Source organism: Cryptotermes secundus, unplaced genomic scaffold (assembly GCF_002891405.2).
Source record: "Cryptotermes secundus unplaced genomic scaffold, Csec_1.0 scaffold757, whole genome shotgun sequence".
In the NCBI taxonomy this organism is placed as follows: domain Eukaryota; kingdom Metazoa; phylum Arthropoda; class Insecta; order Blattodea; family Kalotermitidae; genus Cryptotermes; species Cryptotermes secundus.
The window spans coordinates 484,682-512,581 of record NW_019729905.1 but is presented as its reverse complement, the minus strand read 5'-3'; the positions used below and the strand labels follow the sequence as shown (position 1 = coordinate 512,581).

The following is a 27,900-nucleotide window of genomic DNA, read 5'->3' as shown; positions in this document are numbered from 1 at the left end:
GAACATTTGTTCGCCTGTCTCTGAACATTCTACACCATCTTCTTACAGTCCCTTCAGTCATCACACTGACTATAAACTGTGCACGATTCAAGACAGATTTCCAGAGCATCCATGTTTCTAGGGTGAGGAAAGCAGATAACAGTGCAAAATTTGCAACTGGAAGGATTATCAATTGCAGGACACATAGTAACTCACTCTGTAGAGACAAGAACAAATGCTAGGTGGCCAGTTATGTGATGGTTTACAAGGCAATGAGTTATGTGACGCTACCTTGTATGAGTGAGCTCTCCCCCACTCCTACATCAATTGCCTAAAATAGACGGAGGTTACTTTCTGAATAGACCTCATATCTTCACATTCATAACATGTCTTTGTATTTAAAAAATTTTAATCCTCATGGGCTGTATAGCACACATTTCTATAGTACCAGGAATATGCTGTTACATTTCATAATATACCTAATATTGTCAGTATAGCTATAATTGACTCAAATTTTTCGAGTGCTTGTACCTGAGGGTGATTCTGGTGAATAATGGAAGAAGTAGTACTACTGTTGGCATTAAGAGCTATGGTATGTCCACCAATAACAGCAGAGACACTTTGCTGAGGAGTGCAGCCAGTTCGAGATGTAGGAACACCAACATTAGGTGAAGGTCGCATGTTACCCTGGTGCAGCTGAACAGTTGGTATAATGGGCGTGGCAGGTTGCTGAGAGCCTGAGGATGGCTGCTGTGGTGCAGATGACCGGGTTCCCGATGATGGCTGAGGTGGAATCTGTGGCTGTTGTGAAGGGACTGCAGGAGGTGGAGGGCCTTGGGGGCCTAGTTGTTGGAAGCTCAGTGTCTGGCTAGACGGAACAGCTATAAATGTTGGGCCTGATGGGGTCTGTATCTGCTGCAGCTGCATGGGACCCTGTGATGTGAACAGACGAAGAACCTGCAAACATGCAAATATTTGAAGGGTACTAATTTCTGGGATGTAATGCCATGTAGTCCTTTGAAAGTCAGCTGACATTGTGGAGGAACATATCACCTCTATCTTCAGGGTTGCAGACTGAGCCAAGCAAGATACCTGTGTGAAAGCAGGTGGCAAGCAGAGCTTATTTGTTGACCCTGAAGATAGAGGCGATATGTTCCTCTGAAGTGTCAGTTGACTTTCAGCAGAATACACAGTATGNCAAAGAAAAAAAAAAAGAAAGAAAGAAAGAAAGAAAGAAAAAAAAATAAAAAGAAAGAAAGAAAGAAAGAAAGAAAAAAAGAACTAAACAAACAGCAACCCTTGGTTCTGGGATCAAAGAAGCAAACTTTATAAAAACACAAAATATGTTGGACTAGAGGTTGTCAAGGTGGTGACTACAAAGGTCAAGGTTTTCTGCATTGTAACATTATGTAGTGAGGAGATGGCACAATCCTTTGGAGGAACATACTGCTTCCATCTTCAGGGTCAAAGAGTAATCCAAGCAGGGAACAGCAGAACTCACCTCCATGTAGTGTCAATGTAAAGTTTGGTGGAGCTATACATCTACCCTGCCACATCTTCAAGGCATAGGTTTTACCTGATGACGGAGACAGAACCCGGTCTCCAAAATGGTGTGTTTTGAAAAATAAACAGGACGGTCCTTTTAGATAAAGAGAGGATGATGGATAATGTGCAAAAACATAATACTTGTACTAATGTACCGTCGTCACAGACTTTTAGATCTTATTTACAGGAACTTCAACTTTTTTCCTTTATCCTTTTATGTTTGAGGCATTATGTGAATCTTACACTAGAGATGATGGGTTAGCAATTGAACAAGTGGGGGTGTAGAAATGCATATCTTTCATACTAAGCAAAGCACCTCATTCAAATGATCAAGAGATTAATTTGTTTTTTAATTTTGTCCCGAAGTGCATTTGGAAAGAGGTTTTGCTGCTGACAGAGAGATCACAAGCTGGTATGAAAGCAACAAATTCTCTGAGACTACATAGCAATATTAAAAAACAAAACAGACGGTATCTTCTGAAAATTTTGGTAAATATTGTCCACCCACCTATGTCTTGGTCTTCCTAGTGGACTCTTTCCCACAATTATCCTACATGCATTCCTCTTCTCCCCCCACTGAGTGTCATTCTCAGGTGAGTAAAAATAATTCCTTGCCTATATGTGCAAGAACGCTTGGTACTTTCCTGGACACACCAAGTTACCGTCCCTTGCTGTCCACCCCCATACACATCAATGGTGCTTATGTTCCTTTTCCAGCAACAAGTCTCGCATTTCTGCAGCCAATACTTGAACCACTACACTAACAGCTGTGTCTACTTAAGCCAATGCTGTATTCTAACCTGAAACTTGTCTTTCAAACTGGCAGCTCTGGAAACACTCCAACAGTGACAAAATTACTTGTGCCAGTACTATCTGCATGTGGAAAATTGCTCAAGAAATGATTTTTCTACCCATTTTATTAACCTCTTGCATGATATGCGCCATTAGATGGACTTGACATACTTAAATTAAAATTTCCAAAGATGAAGAGAACAGCTCAATGTTAAACACTCAGTACAGCATTTCTGTCAACAGATGTCATTAAGTGCTATATACTACGGTTCTGAGGAAAGAACAGTATTTGTGCTATCTACATCTATGGTCATTTGAAGGTAACCTCATGAAGCACTGTCATGTGTTAGTTACTAGACACAGGCTTTGAACTGATAATTGTATTTACTGAATGCTTACAAATTGTAACTACAACTAATTATAACACTTTCACTAATCTGTTCACACTATAAATCACTACAATCAACTACAGCACACATGAAGTCTACTGTTATTCTGTCATCACTAATCCTCACAGCCAGACACAAACTGCCACTGCTCACTTGCAATGCATGACTACTAACAGCTGACTCCGACCTATAGCTAATGTTTCCTGTTCATCCTTGATATACAGCTTCAGCGCGAACTGCACAGAAAACATCGGTTCCAACAGTTCCTCTACTGCTGCACAGACTCACTCTGGTTGAAACGTGTTTACCGCACCACTGCCTAGCAATCGCCGCCTCTCATTGTTCCATTATCCTGGCTTTAAGTTCTCATGTCACAGTATTATGGGTTTTTCTGTGCAATGAAATTTATCTCCAAATATCCCTTGTGTTTTTAGCATGTAGTTCTATGGTGAGTCTTGGCAGATAAAGGGTTAAATATTCACTATACTGAAAAATGTTTAAAATAAATTTTAACATATTAAAAGAGGCCTACATTTAATGTCATGTACTTTTTTGTATGGGAAACTTTATGGAAATATTACAAAATTCAATATGGAATTATGTATACATACCAAAATAAAATCTGCACAGAAAAAATTTAATATTATGAGACCCAAGATTTTCAGGGCAGTGAACTACATCTGTAGTTCTGTAAGTAGTTAGTTGCTTATATTTTGCAGTACCTGCTGCCTCCACCTCACTTTATACTGAAATCAAGCTTGAAGACACTGTTGCAGCAGGAAATAAAAGCAATGTGTGTGGTAAACAAGATACGTATGGTCAAGACCACAAATATCCTTGAAGTTTTGGTGGTGTCTATTCTTTCACTGGAGATCTCAATGGACTGTGGATACAAGAAGCAACCAATAAGAACAAAGACGCTACAATCATTACCATCTTTTTCTCTTCTTTATGAAAGTAATTCAATTGCTGGTGGCAAACCAAAACATTACAGTCAGTATTACGATATTTTTCTTATTGTTAGTGGGGTGGGACTAAGTCCCTTGTACTGTGGCCATTTCTGGCCTATTGTATCAGCCCCAGATGATAGGTGAGGGTGATTGTGGAGCAATTGGTGGAATGAAGACCGGCAGGGGAAACCGAAGTACTGGGAGAAAACCTGCCCCAGTGCCACTTTGTCCATCACAAATCCCACTTGACCAGACACGGGATCGAACCCGGGCTGCTGCGGTGGGAAGCCAGCGACTAACCGCTTGAGCTATGGCACGTCCCTATATTAAGAAATACTCGTAAATGATAAGGGACACTCATAGTTTTCTGCTGTGACTATAGTACAAGAGACGCACATCTTTCTCACCATAATGCAAATAAACATGATATCAGGGATACAATGAAAGGTTACTAGTACACTCTTGAACAATTCTGTGCATAATTTTATAGTAATGAGCTGAAATATAATATTTTTCATATGCTGGTATTTCTACACTTTAGTGACATATGAACCAATAAAATGGGGCTGACAAGAACTATGACAATGAAAAACTGGAACTCTCCTCAAAGGGAGAGCTATTCTTAATCCTAAGAAACAAAAATCACTATGGTATAGTGATTTATAAACCGTGCAAAAAGGCTGGTGGAGAGGCAAAAGGCAACAGAGACAATGACAGCTAAGCATATGATAATGGAAAGTCTCACCAGAAGAGGAGTGTCATGCATACTCAGCCAGGAGCAAATAAACTACTAACTTTCAGTGCTCAAATTGCAAAGTCAGCCTGTGTATAACCCTGTGTTCATTAACAAACTTGTACCATACAAATATGGAGTTCTGTATCACAGGTATGCCACAACAATGGAAGGAAACACTTCCAATAATGTTAAAGGCCACATATTTTGATTTACACAAAATAAAATTTTATTTTACTTACGGCTCTATAAACTTCTGGAAACAATTTTTATACTAATAAAAACACTACAGAATTCAGCGACATTCTTTCTTTCAAATACTTTGGGAGGAACAGCTGTAAATAATTATGTTTTTGAGTATCACTGCTATAGATAAGCTCTCTACATTAAAATCCAACTGCCAGGCCTGCAGTATGGAAGTGTTAAATCCCTAGTACTGTACAATAAAGATTAATCTTTTATTGTATGTGCTAGTATATCAGCACCATGCCAGGAATACAGGTACTGCTAAGTGGTACTACAGTAGCTTTTACATGTAGACATCTTGTTGATCAATATCAGTCAGGTGGGTGCTAGCAGATAGTTGGATGCAGTGCCCACTATGAATGCAATCATGAAGCTTTTGGGCTAACAGATGTGGTATGCAAGCTGTAAGATGTACAGACAGTTAAAAGTGCATAAAAACCTAGCAACAGGGCCTAGCCGAATAATAAAAATATAGCAATTAAAGGGTTGAATAATGTAAATGCTCACAACATACTAATATATATCCAAGAATAGAAAAATTACTTACCTGCTGCATCTGCTGCCGACCAGTGCTTTGTATAAGTTGGGCAGTGGCAGCACCTGAGATGAACATGGACTGTTGATGAGAGGTAGGACTTTTGCCCTGCTGCTGTTGGTTTTGTTGGCTGCTCTGAGCAGGAGATGTTGCTTGGGTGCCTGGAGTCGGGGAGCGCAGAATTAGTTGTACACCTCCACTAGGGTTGGGTTGTACCAATACAGGGCCCCCTGCTCCCAGCCCAGGTATAACCTGCATCACAATGTTATTTTAGTTATGTAAACCAAAGAAAGTAAATTGACACTGTGTTCACGTACACAAAACGTTACACTCGAACCACACACACAGAGGTACAATTCTTAAGAAGAAACTATGCAGCTGTGATTTACCAGTATATGGATTTTTGGTATTGTGGGGGTACATATGAAAGTAAATTATACAAATTTCATATACAGTTATGCCTGAATGTACTCTCCTTAAGATTGGCATGAGCAGCCAGTGCATGCTCTAGATGCGTAGCAGCAAGGGGTATGCTCTAGATGTGTAGCAGCATGGGTGCATGCTCTAGATGCATAGCAGCATGGATGCATGCTCTAGATGTGTAGCAGCATGGATGCATGCTCTAGATGTGCAGCAGCACGGGTATATGCTCTAGATGCGTAGCAGCATGGGTGTACCTCTATGGCAGGTGAATATTGTAATGTGTTGGGTTACTGAAGACGCCGTAGAGATGGTTAATTGGTTTATTTAACAATCTACAAGTAACGGCTACAATTAGTTATCACACAGTTGCGGGGTTTCACACTTTATAACCCTAATCGCATTAATCTGTTAACACTGTTGTGGGGTTTCACGATTTATAACCCTATACGCAAATCAGTTCACTCTGTGTTCAGTAGTCTACACGTTTACAGTAGGGGAGCTATGTATCACTGTATCACACACTCCCAATTACACAATCACACACACGTCCGGTTCTTCTTTCCGCGACGGCTGCTATACTCCAACTGTAGTCTGCTGACTTGAGGACTGTTGATAACACACTTGCTCGTCTAATACTTAACTCTGCGGTAGCCACATTACAACTGACTCTTGCTTGCTGCTCAGCCGGCTTTTATTCCGTTCGCTGTTGCTAGTGTGACGTGGCGTATAGTCTAGCAACGCTGTTACCCCTTGGTGATGTCGCCTTGCATAGCTTCAAGGTTGCGGGGACTCGGCTAACTTCGGCTCCGCTCGTGACGTCACCGCGGGGAGAGGTGCGGGGTGATGACTCGCCTATTACGCGAGCGCTACATTACCACTACGTTCCGCTGGGGAGGTAGGGGTCAACATGTCACAATATCATTAAGTAAGGGTTAAAAGATGCACCAAATGCCCATATAAATGAACAATGCCAACGAACTGGCATATGAAGAGCCTGTGTATACAGTACTAAAATGCACACACAGCATTTTACATAAAGTAAATTCAGCAGAAGTGACAATCTAATCAGCAAAGTGTATCCTGCATTCTCACTGAACATAAGGGGAAATGGAATTTCTGTGCAAACTGTACTCTGATGTGCTGAATCATAACTGTGCTTTAAGTGTTTCTGTCCACCACCCACTTACAGCGTTTGCAAATGGAAAGGGGTATATTTCATGATCATCTTTTGATGTGGGATGAACTGGTGGATTTGTAAGTTTTGAGGCTTTCATGGTGATGACTATGAAGAAAGTCGTCTTCTGGGATCTGGTGCTGTGTATTCTTTGTTTCAGCCGACGTTCCGGAGGAACGTATCGCCTCCATCTTCAGGGCAGGTGAATTGCGTTGCAAATACAGAGAGCAGTAGCTACGTAGATACGTTCCCCCGAAACGTCGGCTAAAACAAAGGTTTTGGTTCGTTGTCACACGATGTTCGGCCTTCTTTGAACTGTCGCACCCACGAACGTACATTTTTCACATTCATGACACCATCACCACATGTCTCACTCAACTGGCGATGAATTTCAATGGGTGTCGCGCCACGCAAGTGGAGAAAACGAATGATTACTCGCTGTTCTTGTAACAAAAACGTCGCCATTTTAAGTATCAAAAACACTCCTCACCCTCGTCGCCACCACTAGAGTTCTGTGTGCCGTACAGTGCTGTCATCTCTGTCACGCATTCACAAAGAGTACACATGTATTTAAACTAAACTGCATGTGTCTATCTGTGCCCAGTCCTGAGAAAAAAATCGGAGACCTTAGAACTTGAACGCCCCTCGTATATATAGGGGGCAGCCAAATGAAAACGGGTCACAATGCATAACTCGCATGGTGCGCAAGTTGGTAACACTGGAATTTACTTATAGTACAAACATCTGGTGGTGACTTGGGAAAGCACAGTGAAATGTGCTCTTGCACACTAGTCGTTTGTTTATTGTGCTGGAAGCAAGGTTAGCACTACATGTGGTCGTCCAACATCAGTAATGGAGGTGGGTAAAGAAGAGAAGTGAAGTGTAGTGCACTTTTTGACTGCTGAAGGAGTAGGAGGATGAGAAATTCATCATTGCATGTCTGCTGTTTACAGTGAACACAGCATGTCATGTTTGCGTGTGCTGGCATGGCATAAGAGATTCCGAGAGGGACATGTGTCACTGCAAGATGATGCTTGCCTAGGACAGGCTCATCGTGTCATCATGCCTGATGTTATTGCTGTGTTGGATGGTCATATCCAGGCAAACCGACGGATCACCGTGGAAGAAATTAGTCTTTTGATGGGAATAAGTCACGGTTCCATACATCCCATTGTGACAAAACACCTGCTGTACCACAAAATCTGCACGCAGTGGGTTCCACATCAAAAAACGCCCTGGAATGCTATCAAATCCTTCTTCATGGTAATGCGCGCCCCCACACTGCCAACTCTGTGAGGAATACGCTATAGCGATTTGGCTGGGAAGTGCTTCAACATCGCCCCTACAGCCCAGATCTCTCCCCATGTGATTTTCACATTTTTGGAGACCTGAAGAGACATTCATGGACATCAGTTTGCACAGGACGAAGACATGTGTGCTGGGTAAAGTTGTGGTTCCGTAGACAGCCCACAAGCTTCATCAAGGATGGGACTGACCGTCTTATCTCCCAGTGGAATAAACGTATTAACAGTTTTGGAGATCACTTTTGAGGTAAGAAATGTTCTTTAATATGTTTTGGCTTCTGTCCTGTTATCATTTGACTGCCCCTTATACATACATTTAATAGCATGTAATATGTAAACTGTACATTTATACTTAGTTTTCAATGCATTTACTTTTTGACCAGCCTCGTTACCAGTGCTTCTGTGTTTTTCTTTATGGTATTTATGTTCTGTCCCAACAGATTTATATCACCAGCACAAACAGGTGCTATGTTCCATTTAATTTCAGTCCCACCATGTTTCCTACACCTTTTTAATGGTATATATTAAAGCAAGGCTGAAAAGCAATGGCAATAAAGCAGTTCCTTGTTTTAGACCATTTTGAATTGGAAATGTATCAGACAAATATTTACCTATATGGACTTTACTATAGGTTTCATTTAAACACATTTTAATAAGCATAACTAATTTTACGGGTACCCCATACTTGATGAGAATATTGTACAATATTTCCTTCCTATGTGAATCAGAGGCCTTCCTGAAGTTTACTGAGGCACTGCCTCACTGTACTCCCTCTTTTCATCGAGTATCTGACAAATTAAAAAATTTGATCAGCTTTTGCTTTCAAACACTTGTAAGTCATGTTTTTCCCTGAAGGAGAATTTTCTTACTTCTTAAAATTAATTTTCAAGCCTGCAATTTGAGAACTGTCAGATTGAGAAAATAAATAAATACTGTCATGTGTAGGAGGGTACACATGACAAAAATAATGGGTTCTAGTTCGGATGATTAGATTTATTGGCACCTTGGTTACAAGTTCTCTTAATCACACTCAATACAGCACTACTGCTTATCTAAACACTTTCCAGTTCACTATTGCACACACATTAGGATTCTCAGTTTATACTTGTTCAAATCACTACGATGTCTTCTTGTTATTTTGTCTCCAATCACTCTGTATTCTTCCGTCATAATCTGTACTCAACTAATCTCCACAATTCACTAAACACATGCTCCATTCTCATCTTTATACTCTCAACTACTCCTAGCTTCTTAACTCATTTCTCCTGTAAGCACTCTGCACAGACCCCACAGGAAACAGAGTCCATATTGTTGCTGACATCACTGATGTTGCATAGCACAGTCCAATATGTGGAAATGGGTTTACCGAGCTGTTGCCTAGAAACAGATAGTGCAACCCTGTTGTTCTATTGTTGTGTGCATGTTTTACTTAAAAATGGCTATTTCTGTGGCTCAACTGTTCTTGCATGAAGCAAATACGCCACAATATATTATCTGTGAAGGACTTAAACATAGAAACAATTCCATTAATGCTGTGCTGTATTCTGTTAAATGCCTGCAGATTTTTCAGTAACAGTATCAGTGATGGTCTGCACACCAGGTCCCCATTTCTGATCCACAGTCACTACCAATCATTAAAAATCAATTTTCAGAACAGGTAGGAATTAACAGACAAGAAAGGAAAATATTTTATCAAAAGCAGATTACCGGATTCAACAGGAGAGTGCCGGCTTGTGCAGTCGGTATCACTGTAGAATGGTTGGCCTGACCAATCACAACTTGTGCAGCAGGAGCTGTGGTATGGTGCTGCGTGTGGAGACCTGTGCAAATAATCAAGTTTCTGACAACTCTGCAACTCATCAAGCACTCTGGTGTAAAGCATCTTGCTCAGTGGTGCTTGCAGGTTAAAACAAATATATTCAGAATTTAAACTTGGCAGTGGTTTTAGAATGGTTCTGAACTCCGCATAAATGTCAAATACAGACAAAAAACTGATGCCATTTTTCACTTCAAACATGCATGAAAATGATATGTCTGAAATCCATACCAACAGAAGAATTAGATATTTGCGTGTCTATTGTACAATGACCTCTGTGAAGCAGAGTCCTTCTTGACAAGGTATCAGTCATTTTTATGGAATCCAATGGTTCATATCATGTTCATGAAGGCCTATCACCAGACTTCATTCTGAACAAGAAGAATACAGAATACATCGTCAGTCTTCTTACTTCACAGTTCATTTTAATAGTGCCTTCCCATCTATGGCCAAAAGCTTTTCAAATTGTCATTTTCTTACACTATCAATCCCAGACATCATGTTTTCGGCAGAACAGTACCAATTTTTGGAGCCGTGTTCTGTGGTCCGCTTTTGAAACTTCTGGATTACATTAAAAATATTTTTTTTTTTTAAATTCACTTAGTGGGGGGTGGAGTCCAACTGGGTCCACTTGGCATGGAAGCCACTGATTGGCCTATTGTAGCCTGCCCCGGGTAATTATGATGGAGAATTTGGTGGAATGAAGATTGGTAGGGGAAACCGAAGTACCTGGAGGAAATCTGCCCCAGTGCCACTTTGTTCACCACAAATCCCACTTGACCAGACCCGCTGCAGTGGGAAGCCAGCAACTAACCGCTTCGGATTACATTAACAAACAACGAAAAAAGAAAGTGCCAAGTATTTACATGTTTGTTGCTCTGAGTTTCAGTAAGTATAACTTTGCTTTGAGAACTGATACTGTAGCATATAGACCCAGTGCTAAGTAATAACTCGGTAAACAACGTCTGCTGCTAGGCAACAGATTCATAAGAAGCAACAACTGAAATAAAACAATGAGAAGCGGTGTTTTCTATGTGATCCACATCAAGATGTTATAGGCAGAACAAGTCTAGAGTCTAGTCAGCTGTGAGACAATCATTAGCCAGTAAAGACATAAGCAGAGGACACTGTTTAGATTTGTTAACAGAAAATGGTTACTGAAAACAAAATGAAAAAGACTTAGTATGTGCTGTAGTGAGAAGACTATTCCATGAATTAAGTGACAGCATTATAATTACTTGTAGTTACTACCTGTAAGTAGTCAACAAATCCAACTGAAAATCCAAAACCCATCTACAGTCACTCACAAACATGACATTATCATCACTGTAAAAACTAATAAAACCAGGATCATCTGCTGTAGCTCTGTTGTCATTAACCAGAGGTGGTCTTAGAATGAGACAATTAGTGCTCTGATGTGTACAACAGTTACTAAATCACTGACAATCTGTTACGAAAAAAAGTCTTTGCTCTCTGGTAAAAATGTTTCCATTCCAGATATTATTGTCACATGACACAGTGACTACAGATGGGGCTCGGATTGGTAATTTGATTTACTGAACTCTTACAGAATATAACTAGAATCATCATTAACCATGCACTTGAATAAGTTAACTCTTTGTAAGATAGTTCCATAAATTTTCAAGGAAAGATGGAATAATGGATGACACAAGAATAACTTTCATATTCTCTCTAATCTCCTGGTTGTATCAAAATGCTATGATAAATTGTTTAAAAATGTTTACAGCATGGAATTATAATTTTAGATTATTTGAAACGCCGATGTACACATAACCTTAACAGTGTGGACAGGAGCCGCTAAACATGGATGCAGTGAAAGGAACGCCCAGTGTTAGAGGCTGCAATCAAGCAATGAGTAGTGAAGAAATAACAGTTACTATATATATATATATATATATATATAAAACTCGTGGCCTTTAGTCTGCAAGTGAACTATACTGACTGAGTGACCACTGCTTGTGGGAGAAGTTAGTGCTAACTTTAGCAGATAGAGAGGGTTGTGTGGTGAGCGCAACAGATCCCCAGGGCCGTTAATCTAGACTGGAGCTGCTATTTCTTTAAATAGCTCCTCAATTATCTGCACGAGGCTGAGTGGACTCTGTTCTAGACCCACTACTTCTCAGAAAATCTGGTAGAACCAGGAATCGAAACAGTTATTCACAGCTGTACATGGGGAAGTCATAAAATTTTAATTATCAACCAGAAGAAACAGAGACACAGGTGCAAGAAACTGTATGTGAGTTACTCCTTCTCTACATATGTCTCCTGCAAGGCCACATATTTTCCCTAATGATGCATTAGCTGCTGGATACCATGATCATAGAAGGTCTCATTTTGACTGTTTACGAAGTCCTCCACTGCAGAAATGATGTCAACATCGTCTTGGAATCGCTTACCACAAAGTGACTTCTTTAGCCATGGAAAGAGGAAGAAGTCGTTCTGTGCCAGGTCTGGTGAACATGGTGGATGGGGGAGAATTTCATATCCCAAACTGGCAGCAAGTGTCATCGTGGCATGAGCAGCATGAGCCAGTGCATTGTCGTGAAGTCGCACGCCTTTTCACAGCATTCCGTGTCGCTTTTTCTTGATTTCCTCCCGTAATATTCTCAGAAGGTAGTACTTGCCAGTGATGGTGATGCCCTTTTGCGCATAGTTGGGCATCATGACACCACGCTGATCCCAGAACACACTCAACATCACCTTTCCTGACGACAGCTGGGATTTGGCCTTCTTTGGTGGCAGCAAGTCTGCATGTTTCCACTGTTTGCTCTTCTCCTTTGTTTCAGGGCCATAATGATAGACCTAACATTCATCCATCGTGATCATAGGTGGCCAAAAATTTCCACCTTTTCGTCTTGACAAAACTGTAAAGTTTCTTTGCCACATCCATCCGTTGCTGTTTTGGAAATGGTGTCAACAGTCATGGCATCCAATGTGCAGCGACCTTTGTTATGTGTAACTAGTCATGGATGATGTTGAAAACCGACCTATGGCTAATGCAGACCTCGTGAACAATAGCTTCAATAATGATGCACCTATCAGATAGGATTAAAGCTTCCACCTGTGCCACAATTCCCGGTTCCTCAGCAAGAGATGGTCTTCCACTTCGGGGTTCATCTTCGAGGATTATCTGTCCACAATTAAAGCGCCTCTTGCACCTGACCACAGTGTCATATGATGGTACACCTTCCTGGCAGACTTCCATTGAAAATGCAGGAACTGTATCACATCAAGTGCCTCCACTTTCTCAACTGACATCACCATTTTGTTTCTGCCCCTTCCGGTGGCTCCCTGTCCACTTAGCACGGGAAAATTTGACTGTTTGGTAAGCTCAGGAAATGGGCTATCTCCTGTATACTAGAACGATATTCTGGAATTATGATTTTCTCATGGAGATAATTAAAACATTATGACTTGCCATCATAGTTATTTGCAGATCATGTAGGTTAATGAAAATGTTATAATTATTTGGAGTTAAAGTAAGAAGCAAAGGAGACACTGAAAGAGTTGTTCAGAGTTCGCTTTCCTGATTCAAAGCTGACTGATGATTCATAAGACGATGTACAAGGTCAGCAGAACCTGGGCATATGTGGACGCATAATTAACAGGGGAGACTGGAGCCTGGCCAAACATGTGATCAACCACTAAAAAATTAGATGGGCTTTAGGCACCTTGAAACAATCAAGTCTGTGGGAACAGATGGAATTGTACTAGCACTTTTGCAGCAAGGAGTGGAACATTTAGTTCCACACCTATGCCGCATATTCAGAGTCTGCAGGGAGCATGGGTTTATTCCTGTGGCCTGGAGGCAATTTAAAGTGACATTTATTCCAAAGCCCAGGAAACTTAATTATTTGGGAAAACTTTTGGACTTAAACCAAAAGCCATATATTGGATATACACTGCAGCAGTAAGACCCATACCTATGTTGCCACTATATCGTGGCCCAGAGATAAACTATATAAAAGTCACACAGAACTTGGTAAATTGTGAAGGATGGCCTGCTTGGGAATTACAGGAGCAATGAGAACAGCTCCAACAGCTGCAATGGAAGTCCTCCTTGGACTCACCCTCTACACCTGGAGTTTGAGACAGAGGCCAAAGCAGGAATTTACAGACTCTACCGCAACGATCAAAGGAAACCCATATCTGAAGGTTCTGGACATGCATATATGACTCAGGACATGAAAAAAGAACCCATCCTACAGATGGGGACTGATAAAACAATACCAAGACATGTCTATGATAAACCCTTCATGATCAGAGTCCCTAACTGAGGTGAATAAAAAAAGAGTTTCAGACAAAAAAAAGTAAACAGTAGCCTATGGTTTATATTACACAATTCAACTTCCTGCACCATTATGAAATGGGAACAGCAAGAATACTAATGCAAGAAATTAAGATATTTTACTGAATCTATTAGAAACATAATTTAATCCACACTAAGAAATGTACATTCCTTTATTACTTTCCTTCTTGTTTTAGAGACATCAGCAAAATTCTTTCAAATGAATCTGGTAACAGCATACATTTTGTACATCATATCACTTTGCTTATAGCAGTGTAATGTACCTTGATGCTGAGTGCTTGTAGATCGGGAATTTGCTGCTAATTTGGCATGAGAACCACTAGATGGCTGGCCGGATGGTGGCTTTGGTAGGATCTGAGGCGGTTGCTTTGGTTTAGGAGGACCTCCTACTGTGGTGCCACTCTGATGTATAGGCACAGTACCTCCTGGACCTGCTGCAAAAATAACACACAGCTCAACATACAGCAGCAAAACTATCTTTGATGTCTTTGCTTTCAGCACTGCCACTGATTATATAAAAACAATGGTCTCTTCAATGGGCACCAATACTACCAATGATAACTATGATTGTCACAATCTAATCTCGAACTAAAATAAGGTAAATGAATTCTAATATGACTGAAAGTCATGAATATCTATACTGTGTAAGATACTTCACTTTGCAAACATGCCTGTAGTTTCTGAAGTCATATGGAGTTATACAGTCCAACCTCGATATCACAAGACTTTATGAAATTCTAAACAATGCTCGTTCTAACATATACTACAATATCTCTTTTTCCCTGGAGTACCATGGTGATAGAAAAATAACGAAGAATTCAACATTCTCATCATTGTTAGCTCTATTTGAACCAAACAGTTAAAACTATCATTGAACTTACATTTTATACCCTTCAAATGACTGCTAACTATGCGTCATCCTTTATAAGCAGAAGTCCTGCTCACTCTTTGCCATACACTTGCAAGCCCCACAAACATTCCATCCATAATTTACTGTATATGCATACTTATGAGATTAAACGCTTACAGGAGATAAGACAGACATTCTCTACCTCTCATTCTGAATCAAAACTGCGTATGAAAGTTGAATAGAGTCAAATTTCCCTACCTCCAGCCTGACTTACTACATTAATGAAACTGTAAAATAAAAATTCAAGGATTGTGTCAGCTATCAAATACTACACGAAATTACAAAATAAAAGTCTGTTAATCCTAAACTAAAGGGCTCCATATATGAACAGGGAACAGAAAAAAAATGCATTTACCAGTGGTAATAATCTGTGTATGGGAAGGAAATGTAGTAGTTGGCGGTGCAGCTGTCTGATGATGTATGATCTGAACTAGCTGATGATTTCCTTGCAGCATGGTTGTTGAGCCTGGAGGTATCACTGGAAATTGGCCAGTCCCAGAGAGTGCCAGTCCAGCTGGTAATGTCTGTCAAAACAGTCATATCTTTAAAACCAGGTTACTGAAGCCAGTGAAAAATGTTCTGAACTGCAACCTAAGTTAAAAAAAAAAAACAAGAGAAAGAGAAGAAAACATTTCATGATTCTAAATTTCAACTTGTAACACATAATTTAATGAAATATAATGCAGAGTATGTATACTTCCTCATTATACTGATTATGGGAACTTACAGCTTCAGCTGCACACATGCGCACGCACATACACACACATTCTCTATCTAAAGTTTTCAGTTCATTCTAAAATACTTTACTGAAACAGTATAACTTTGATATCACATGAATTTATAAACGTTTGGAAAAAATGCACACACGCCGCTGTCTATAAAGTATCTGACTTTCTGCTAAAACAGTTTTAACTGAGGATTTGGGCATGCGAAGAGTGGCGGCAAAATTTGTGCCCAAGCTGCTTTCACCGGAGCAGCAACAACTCTGCCTTGAGGTCACGCAGGACATGCTAGAGTGCGCTAACAGGGATCCTGAGTTCCTGAAGACTGTGATCACTAGTGACAAGTTGTGGGTGTACGGATATGACCCGGAAACCGAGGTCCAGGCATCACAATGGAAGCATCCAACATTCCTGAGGTCCAAAAAAGCACGACAGGTTCAGAGCAATGTGAAGGTGATACATTTTTTTTTTTGATTTCCAGGGTGTTGTGCATCATGAGTACGCACCACTAGGCCAAACTGTCAATAAGGAGTACTACCAAGAAGTCCTCCCATCTTTGTGATGCAGTTTGGCACAAGACACCGGAGCTGTGGGACGCATGCAACTGGCAGCTGCATCATGACAATACCCCAGCTCATTCATCATGCCTGATCTAGGGTTTCCTGGCCAAGCAAGACATTCTGCAGGTTCTACAGGCTCCATACTCTCCTGACATGGCTACTTGTGATTTCTGGCTGTTCCTGAGATTGAAGAAACCTCTAAAAGGCTCCCGTTTTGACAGCCACGAGGACATCATATGGAAAGCGACAGCACAGGTGCACGCTATTCCAAAAGAAGCCTTCCAGAATTGCTTCCAGTGATGTAAGGACTGCTGGGCTAAGTGTGTGGAGTCACAAGGGGCCTACTTTGAAGGGGATTAGGTATTGTAACCACCCAGATACAGAACTTTGTTTTCCCGGTCCAAGGTCGGAAACTTTTTGGACAGAGTAGTAACAACCTAAATGGATGCTACACACAATCTTCAATCCTGTCTGATTTCTGTTCATGCATATCACAATATAGCATTAAGGCTTAAAAATAGCGAAGGTACATGGTATAGCAAGGTAATTCTACCTGAACTAGAATCATGGAGATAGGAAAATAATAAATAATACTTAAACAATTTCAGTGTATTTATCATCATCTGAATGAAGAAGTAAAAACATTCTCTTAATCTAATATGAGGGAAAGTAAACTCCATTTATTTTGGCAACTAATGCAGGAACAGTGGAAAACTTGAGCATGTAAGGCAATGTCATGTGACTCACTGCCTTGTAAATCATCCCATAATCGGTCACCTATTGTTTGTTCCTTTCTCTACAGAGTGAGTTATGATGGGTCCTGCAATTGATAATCCCACCAGCTGTGATGTGTTTTCTGTTATCTGCTTCCTTTTAGCTGAAAACTTGAGTGCTGTAGCAATCCACTGTGAATTATGGGCAGTTTATGGCCAAAATGTAATGAGTGAAGGAACTGTAATACAATGATGTAGGATGTCCAATAATGGTTGAATAAATGTCAACCATGAACAGCAAAGTGGCCGGCCATCTGCAGTGAGTGATGATCTTGTTTGATGTGTTGATCAAAACTCTGTGAAAGATGGCGCTTCACAATTCCAAAACGTTCATGAGAATTTCCACAAATTCCATGCACTGCTCTCTACAAGATTATAACATGCTAAGCTATCACAAGTTGTGTTCTGAAAATGTTCATGGGTGTGCATATAATGCAGAAAATGGCCTCAGCTTTGATTTTTTTAGAGCGATACCACAAAAATGGCAATTAATTTTTCAATCTTATCATATGAGTAAGAGGTGATGAAACCTGGACTTCATTTGTGAATGCTAAAATCAAAGGGCAGCTTCTTTTACATACATTTATTAACATGTAAAATTTAAATATCCTTTACATTATGACAAATGACTTACTACTACAGACTATGACTCTGACAAAAGACAGACTTGCCCTCTCATCAGAGAGGGTGCCCAACAAAAGCAAGACCGAAACTGTCAAACAGTAATAAATATCTGGTCATAAGCCCCAGATTGGGCTCGACACAAAGACTGACTAACCGTCAGTCACAATGTGACTTTGACTTTGACCAAGGCAGTGACAGAGTTCTGAGTTCTTGGCAGAAGACAGCAACGGGTAGTTTGTAGAAGACTTAAATTGTGATTAGAAGACTTCATTTATGTGTAACACTTGGAGTGTGTGATTCAGTGAAACTCATTTATGTGTAACACTTGGAGTGTGTGATTAAGTGAAACTGTTATAGTTCCCGTGTTATAAACATGTGAAGATTAGTGCAGAGTGCATACGAGAGAAGTGAACAGAAGACCTGTGAAGAGTTAACATGTGTGTTATAATTACAGTAATCTTGAAAGTGTTACAATTATTTGTAGTCACAACTAGTGAAGATCCAATAAACCAATTCACCAATCCAAACCTGTGTCTCATTAGTCACTGTGACCCATGACAATATTATTACTGACAATGACAATCACCCACACACCAAAAATTAGGATTGTAGGGATTAAAGTACATCCCATCTGCAATTCTAGCGCCTGCAACTTACAACACAATAGATCAGTGATGGTTGCGGTGCAAGGGCCAAATCACTATGTCCCACCCTTACACATACATACTTGTGTTTTGTTTTTATAACAATCGTGCTAAATATAACTGCTACTGAAACAATCAGGTATGCACACCTGTTTTTTCAAGGTCATGTCAATACAACAACATCCAACCAATGCAGCACTGATCCAACTAACACTACCAAGATCGGGAATGAAGTTCTGGGCGCTTTGTGATTCTGAAAGAACACTGACTGATGCAGCCCACCATAATTCAAAGCTACAAACGTTCAGCTATCATGACCAGCAAATCCAGGCAGATATTTGGGGTAAATGACCCACTTACAGTTCAAGGAACAACTGATTTTGACCTTGTTCTAGCAGCCCCGGGAGGGGCACACAGGAATGAATTCCAACATCCATGTCTGGAAAGGGTGGCTGGCAAATAGGGGTGACTATCTTGCTGCCATCTATGAGCCGATGGTCTTGAAAATGTGGGAACCTCAACATCTCACAACCCTTTGGGGCTCCACGGCCTGTTACAAGGATACATTTACTTAATTTATGTCTGGAGATAAACCATACAAATCAGTGTGCTAAGCAGTGAGGCCTGTAATGGACTTCATATTTTTATATGCTGAAAAGTATACCTTACAAAACTGAACCCGTAGAGGCTAACGTGGAGAAGGAACGCTGACTGCAAACATATTAATGAGTAGCCATACAGCAGAGCAAAGAAAGCTAATGTTCCTTGCCCAACAGAGAAAATACGTTTACATGACCCATCCACATCTATATTTAAGTACGTAAATAACAAAATTTACATTCAAAATATAACAAATTTTGTTGCAAACACAGGAACAGGCAGGCACACCATTACTCTCCAACAAAAACCCCTCACAAAATAATCACCTAACATGCAGCTTCTGGTTGTAAAATGAACCCTTCTTGATAATGAGTTTTGTATTTCAAATCAAATACAATATCATTGTCCTCTGTCTATTATTACACTGGTTTATCCAAACATGGGCACAGCAGGGGCCTGCAGGGAGTGAGTGACTTTAATGCCTGGTATTTAAATGTTAATATGTCTTATGAATGGTCCTGAATAGTTACACAATTCATTAGAAAAATATGACAGAAGGTAATAAACCAGTGACCTACTTGGAATTTTCAATAAAGGTTATTGGTGCTTTTCCAGAAGAATGGCTCTAGGAGAAGAAAAGTTTTGCTAGGTAGTCAAGTATGGGAGATACTGCAGGGTAGTGAAAATAAATACCTTTGAGAACTACAAACTAGGATGAAGGAATGCTGTCTGTGTGATTAAGGGAATGAAGGGGAAAATGAGATCAAGAACAGTATGTGCATAAGCGAAAAATGTGTCCTGTATATGCACAGACTTTTCCCAAAATTTGTGGAACATAAAAATGTGAATCATACTTGAAAATTGATACAATATATTCATTTTTAACAAGGTTTAATGGCCAGAGTTTCAGACCAAACATGAAATTTATCTTCATAATTTATAACCTGCCATTTCTGTGGATAGAGAATTCAACTGAAACTTTCTGGCATGCTGTGTGTTCTTGAAGGTGGAATTTAGTTTAGAGAATTTGTGTGAAAGTGATTTCGATTTGAATAATTTAGTGTCCATAAATGTAGTGACATCACTGGGAGGAAAATGCAGTGTTTTTATACAATATGTGAATCCCATAAACCATTCTGTGAAGCAGCATTAAAACTGGAAGTTACCTAATACCGAATGAACTACAACAAGACTGTAATGGAATTTTTGGTAAATCTGGTATACAGAAGTTGACACTAAGAAGCAATTTTAAACATCATGATAAAAAAACTATGTGCAGGAAGTGTGATCACATGCAAACTATTCAGTGTCTACAAGGCTTTGTCTAGAGGGGGAAAAATTTAAAACTTTATCACTTAATCTGCAGCAGGTACAGTTAGCATATCGTCTTCCCAAATATTTGAGATAAAAGAGATAAACTATAAAGTGAATCATGCAGCGAAATTTGAATTCGGTATACATAACAAAAAAAATGGTCATGCCATAGTAAATATTCTTACTCTGAGTATCATGAATACTATAGTCAAAATAATGTTTACATAGTACCAATAATGAAATAACCATGTCAGTTTTGTTTTTTTAGGCTGAATTGCACCTGTATTTATGACTTAAGTTGAGTATTTTTAGCATGCATTTTTTCTCCATCTGGGCACAATTATGTAAAAAGTTTCATAACAAAAATAATAAAGTCCCCCATAACTGTTAAAACACAAGATCTACGAAGTTATACACTCTTCATGTGGAGAGAGATGCTCGGTGATAGGCACAATCAAAATAATAACACCAAATGCTGCAAATAATCAATTCAAATATATGGGAAAGAAATTAAATTAAAGCCATTATATGTTGCAAAATATAAAAATATTTAAATACCTGACAAATAATTGAATATTAAAAATCTGATCAAAATTATCAAGCAATTTGACATATATTCTGCTACTGAACAAGTACTCGATAATATGAATCTTTCTACAGTGCCCATTGCCAGAGACATTACTATTATGGATTCATTATTACTGTTCCCGTGAGAAGTGAGATGGCGTGGATTATGTGAGTAGGAGTAATTAGTGCTCCCGAGAGAGGGATGGAGCAGCCTTCAAAGAGGTTATTATAATCATACCAGGCCACACTCTTCAACGTAGAAAAACATTTTTTCTGATGTACTTGTTATTTCCAATAATGCACTGCACATTGCTTCTGTGGTGCCAAATACAAATATATGCAAAACTGCAAATGAGAGAAAAACACTCATCACAGTGAAAACAAAAACTAAAGAATACTGCTATGCTCATAACTTCTTCGCTCCCATATCCAAAGTTGGCCCTTTACCCATCCTGCCATATCCAACCAAGGTCAGAGTGTATCATGCCATGACAAAACAAAATACTTTCAAAATGCATGCAGCGTTTTCTCTGTCTAGAGGAAGATGGCTAATGGTAGGACCACACCAGAACATCTGCTTCCATGGAGAAAAGGCAATTATCTTAATTGTTTGTGTTATTTTCAACGATGCATTATGCATTGCTCCAGAACTGTCAAATATATGTTCAGACAAAACCACAAATGGGGGAAAAACACTTGACACAGTGAAAATTAAGAAAATTACTCTCATTAAAAATAAGGAATACTGCTATGCCTAATCCTTTTGTTCCCATAACCAAGGATGTTTGTTTACCAATTATACTGTATCTGACAAAGGTCAGAAAGTAACACCACGTCAAGCCAAAATAATTTATCCTTCAAATGCACATCATTTCTTTCCTCTGTCACTAGGGTGTGCCTGTAGCAACCTTTTGTAAATCCTCGGATGAATGCAGATTGCACACTATTTGTTTCTTTGAAGTGTAACCTGCAAACTACTAGAGTACTGCTGGGCCGCAGGTAAGCCAACAAAGCAGTTGAGAATGAAAAGTGTTAACAAAAAGCTATGATCCCTGAAAAATAAACTTTTGTTGCAGAACATGATCATTACATCAGACTTCCATGGTAGTTAACATTAGAAACAATTTCTATGTTAAAGAGTCCTACGAAAAATCCACACCTGATGTATGACAGTTGGCTGAGGAGTAGTTGACCGTATCACTGGACTAGCAGCAGTTCTGGTTTGTGGTGAAGGAGAAGGGGCGGGTGTAAGAGCCCCACCAGGAGTTATGGTACCAGCTGGCTGGGCTCCTCCAGGGGCTGGTGATCTTGTTGGTGCCACACTGTTAGTGCCAATATGTTGGACAAGATGCTGGTTCAACATAGTGGCATTCTGTTGTGAAACTGGTGACTGGAGGTTTGAATATGGGGACTGGGCAGGGGAAGGCGATGTGTTCGTAGTGCTGCCTGACAGACTGGACCTTTGCTGTGGCAACACAACTACAGATGGCTGTGGTGGTGGTTGAGATGATGGCTGCTGCATGTTGTACACATCCTGTAACAACATCCCCAAGCCAAAATGTAGGAATTTTAAGAGAGATAATCACTATGAGCAAACTGCAGAGCTGAGTACAGGTACACTGAAAAATTCAATTTATATGTACAGACACATGCATACATACAAAGTTCTTACTTACTTGCATTTCTGGAATACCAGTGCACATGGTCATACAGTATGCAAAGCTTCAAAGAACAAAGTATATTTTAAACTACAATTCTATACTGGATTTTTTCTTATATTTGGTTCAAATTAGGTTTCTATTAAGAACTTCACACAATGATAAAGATAGCAAAATATGTCAAATAAGAGTTATGCATTATGTACACACCTTAAAAGTGGCATTGGCAGTAGACAGTACAAAGCTGGTTGGAGTCTGAGAACTTGAAACAACATGTGGCTGAAGACTCCCATAAGGTTCTTTCAGTAGATTTGCAGGAGTGGTCTGACTGGCACTTGTGGAGAGGATGTATGGTGGGTTGGCAACACTGCCCTGTTGTTGCTGTTGCTGCTGTTGTGGGGACTGCAACTGAGTATGGTATGGACTGGGAGCAGGAGAAGGGGGATGATGTGATGGAACTGATGCTGGGGACCTAAGAGGTAATGGACTGGGTGAAGGCGTTGGTGGAGCATGGGGTGCTGGAGATCTTGTAGGAACAGAAAAAGGGGATCCAGGACTGGAGATGGCATTTGTAGCAAGGGCAGGTGTAAACACTGTTGTGCCTGATGGCCCCACTAGAACTCCACTATTGGCCGAGGCGTTTGCAGCTGGTATGATAGATGCTCCAAATAAGCTACCACCTGGCGTAGAATTTGATGTAAGGGACTGGATGGAAGTATTTCCAACTGTTGACCCTATCACAGGCATTCCTGCAGGCGGTACTGTTGCCCCTAAATGAAGACCAGCAGTTGGGGTCGCAAGAATTGTTCCGCCATGTCCAATAGTGACATTTGGATTCCCAAGCTGAAGTCCAGTGGTTGGAATGCTACCTGAGGTTGAGAAAGAGGGAGAAGCGGAGGTTGCTGGGGTATAGATGAAACTGGTAGAGGGCTGAGACACTGAGGTGCTGACTAGTGTGCCACCTGGCTGCTGACCAGAGGAATTGATCAAGGTGATTGGATGTGATGACGGATGAGGATGGGTAGTGCTGCCTCCACCAGTATGGTGAAGTGGAGTCAAGACAAAATGATGCGTGGATACTGGGATGCAAGATGACGAACAGACCACAGTTGCTGCAGAGGATGATGAGGATGATGATGACACAACCTGCATTTAATAGACATGTTATAGTAAAAACCAGAAATGAATTGCTATCAGTTCCTATGAGTAAACCTAAATGTACAAGACTAGTCTCTCTAGTAAGAACTAGAAATTACTGGGGCTATTGGTACAAATCAAAATTGAATTTGGAAGATCTAGTACTTACTGCTCTTTTCAGTGAGGGCAGCTCAACTGTAAAGCAACTGTGCAACTAGAAGACTAGGGAATCGTGTTGAATTCCTGCGAGGGTAAGAGATTTCTTTCTTCTCCACACTGTTCAGACAAGCTCTTAAGCCCACCCAGCCTTCTATACAAAGGGTATCAGGGTGTGGTTCCCCAGGGATAAGTAGCTAACCAGTATCTCCATTGTGCTGGGGTTATACCTTAACTCACACACATATCTGGTGCTTAACAAAGCACAGACACAACTTGACATTTTACCATCTGTAAAAAGCAGTTATCACATCTCCATTAATTAAAAATATTTCTGACCAACTTTTAGCAAACCCATCAACAATAGGTACCTTTGGATTATGTAACAACATGTATTTACTCAGCATGTTAAAACCAGAACCCAATAAGCAAACAAGATAAAGAGCAGTAAGAACTAGAAATTAATGATGCTGTTATAAAAATTCTGATCAAAGTAGCAAGACTTGGTATTTAGTTCTATGTTCAGTAAAACTAAGACTCTGTTAATTAGGAAGTTTTGTTGCCATTTATTACTACAGAGAGATGTCCCATAAGCATCTGAAGCCCATACAAGGCAATGTTTGATACGGACATCAGGATCTTACTTGATCAATTCACAAATCAAAGACACAGGGATCAACCAATGTCCATCGGTTAGGTCAGAAGGGAAGGGTACTCAGTACTGAAGAATTAGTAATCAGCAACATCCATATGCTTTCTGCAACTAGAGCATGCACTACAGATGTTATGAGAATAAGGGACTAAGTAATTACAGTTGAAATAAACACTGAATGCTTTATCATCTTTTAGATTTTATATTGGCTGGCAACTTCGAACCTTCTTATTCATAAAACAAACAGGAATTTTTGGTTAAATAGTACATACAGTAGCTCTCCTGACAACTACATTTGTAGACACAGTGTGTCAAAAAATACGTAGGTCATACCGAAAGTCATGAGCAACTTTTTCTGCATGCAACCTGGGGACAGCAGACGAAAGAGAATATGGTGGTAGGTGGAACCAGCTGTTCTGTTAACCTAGCGTGTCTTGTGATGTCAATAGCTTTGCATCATGTGACCAGTATCACTCCTAACAAAATGGCCGACAACAATGTCATTTCGCCAGTGTGCTGTCATCGAATTTCATGTGAAAGAGGAAATCCCTGCTGCAGAAATTCACCAGAGACTTCAGCATGCTTATGGAAGTGTGTGCATGGGTGCGAGCAGTGTTCGAAGATGGGTGAAACATTTTAAAGATGGGAACACCAGCATCGAAGATGAGCCTCAGAGCGGTCGTCCTCAAACAGCCTCAACTGAACGCAACAAGGAAAGAGTGGATGAGATCATTCAAGATGACAGGTGTGTGACTGTGGACACAATAGCCCGAAAACTTGGAACAGGGCACAGTGCAGTACAGGAGATGATTGAAAGCTTGGGCTATAGGAAAGTTTGTGCTCGTTGGGTCCTGCGGTTATTGACCGAAGACCACAAAGGTCAGTGAAAAGCCATCACCTCAGAACTGCTGCAGAGATATCGACATGAAGGCGATGATTTTTTGCTCTGTATTGTGACAGGTGATGAAAGCTGGTTTCACCATTTTGAGCCTCAAATGAAACGGCAGACTATAGAATGGCACCATTTGCATTCTCCATCAAAAAAGAAGGCAAAGACGGTGCCATCAGCTGTGAAGGTGATGGGCAGTCTTCTGTGATGCAGAGGGGTTTATTCTGGCCGAATTCCTGGAACCTGGGCAAACCATCAATGCTGCTCGTTATGTCCAGACGCTGCACAAGCTCTGCCGTGCACTGCGCGATAAACGTTCGGGACAAAACATCAATCATCCTGCATGACAATGCTCGCCTCACATTGGAAGCAACTGCAAAGCTGAGGTGGAAGTTCTTCCACACCCCTCCTATAGCCTTGATCTGGCACTCTCCGACTACCATCTTTTTGGATTTGTGAAGGATCACCTGCATGGACAACGTTTTGAGACAAGGGAGGCAATTCAGAAAGCAGTGCGTCAGTGTCTTCGGATGGCTGGAACGAAATTTTACAGAAGGGGAATTTTCAAACTCCCAGAACGCTAGGAGAAATGTGTACAAAGAAGTGGCGATTAAGTGGAAAAATAAAGAAAGGTCTGTAGATTAAGGTGGTGTATTTGGTTTGACAATAATGAAGCATGTTACTTTACAAAAAATTGTTGCTCATGACTTTCAGTACTACCCTCGTATATGCCTCTGGACTACATCAATGCAATTCCTTGATGAAGGCTTGTAAGAAAACCACAACTGACAGAATTTTGACCGACACATAACTTTTGCAGAAAATGTGATTATAAAGTAGAATATAAAGTCAGAATATGGTATGGCCATTCAAACCTATGGACTCCACCATGTGTTGCCTTGATGAAAGCTCAGCAGATAAAATTTTGATGTGCTTTCTCTCCTATCCTTTCCTTGGCATGTAGACTGTCATGGTCAGTGCTCTTCTGACATAAAAAGGAGGCGTCAGTGGTGAAATTACTACTTTCATCTCTGTTTCTTCTATTCGTTTCTCCAGTCTCAGTTTTTCTGTGGTATCCTTGTCAGTAGTTCCTTCTAAGATGGCTGACAGGTCATTCTGTTCTCCTGTACTTAGTTCTTGCTGAACATGGTCTCCTGACCATTCTGACCCTACATACATGGGCTGCGGTTGCATTCTGGCTGCATCCGTTGCCTCTTCTTGCTGGCCCCCATACATTTTTCGAGCATCAGTCCTCTCACATTCAGCATCTGTAGTAAAATCTGTGAGAGGAGACCTTTAGAAAGCGCCAGGTAGTCCCACAGCACCAGCACAAAAGCTGTCAGTTGTCCATGAGGGTGTGTTTGCCTCCTCCAGAATGCCCTCGCCTTCATGTGTTGGGCCCTACAGGGCATCCCAGCTGCTATGTCAGCTACTTCCAGCTTGAGGCTTTGATTGTGGGTCTCACAGAGTGTCTTCTTGGCCCAAGTGTGTCACCTTATGCCTCACTCCTTTATGCCATTAGCACATGAACAGGCAGCTTCTTTACTAATTAAGTGTTCAGGTAGTACAATGTGGGGGCCATAAGCCAAGTGGTCCATGGCAGCAGCAAACTCCTGCGGGGACTCCCCACTGAGCTGGGTCCTTCTCTTCAGCTGAGAGTGGATACTCCTGCCAGGTGGATGTCACTGTGGCAATTCTGAAACACCTCAGTAACCTCTTCATATATCACTCCAGTGGGGACAGCATGTATAATGTGGGCAGCTGGATCATTAAATATGGTCATCAGGTATGTGGCTTTCTTGCAGGTCATCCAGTAGTTGTGCTCCACCACAATCTCAATCTGCTGTCAAAACATGGCCCACAATGTCGATCCATTGAACTGTGGTGCCTCCACTGCACGTCTGCTGGTTCCTGTTCTCCTACAAGATACATGCTCAGCTTGGGTTTCAACTTCTGCTAGCTGGCTTTTGAACTCATGCCATGTGGTCTCTACTTGGGTCCTCGTTGTTTCCATCTCAACCCATGTTCCTTGGATCCTGATATTGAGATCTTCGTAAAGGTCCTCTTTATTTCCACTATCTTCTTGCAGAGGTTTTCTGTCCATGTATTGAGGGACGTTTGTAACCCCAGATGTGCTTCTTCAATCTTTGCGCTCAGTTCCTCATAGAGGTCCTATGCCTGTTGGTTCAAGTGCCAGGATGCATTCCACACAATTTTTTATGTCTCTTCCTGTTCAGACCAAATGAAATTAATTGTGGCCTCCATATTTTCTTGGCTGGCATTCGTTTGGGCTCTTATTTGTTCCTGGCCAGTATTTATCATGGCCTCCGCCACTTCTCAACTGTCCCATATATTTTCTTGCAAGTCCTCCATCGCTACTTGATTGTCCTCTATTTTTCCTCAAACAGTTTTTATCTCACATGGTTGGCTTCCACCAGCTCTTACATTTGTCTCATTTAGACCAACAGGTATTCTACC

At 40.7% G+C, this 27,900-nt stretch overlaps 1 protein-coding gene across 4 annotated transcripts in view; it reads right to left on the bottom strand.

Moving 5' to 3' along the window:
- LOC111865797 (mucin-12) overlaps window positions 1-27,900 on the bottom strand; it is a gene marked incomplete at its 3' end in the record, with an annotated part of 176,152 nt that overhangs the window by 76,354 nt on the left and 71,898 nt on the right. For all 4 annotated transcript variants that reach the window (XM_033751966.1, XM_033751967.1, XM_033751969.1 and 1 more), the window contains 7 exon segments: window positions 511-936; window positions 5,182-5,421; window positions 9,778-9,890; window positions 14,480-14,650; window positions 15,482-15,650; window positions 22,090-22,464; window positions 22,799-23,734. In XM_033751966.1, coding sequence (XP_033607857.1) covers window positions 511-936; window positions 5,182-5,421; window positions 9,778-9,890; window positions 14,480-14,650; window positions 15,482-15,650; window positions 22,090-22,464; window positions 22,799-23,734 — 2,430 coding nt within the window.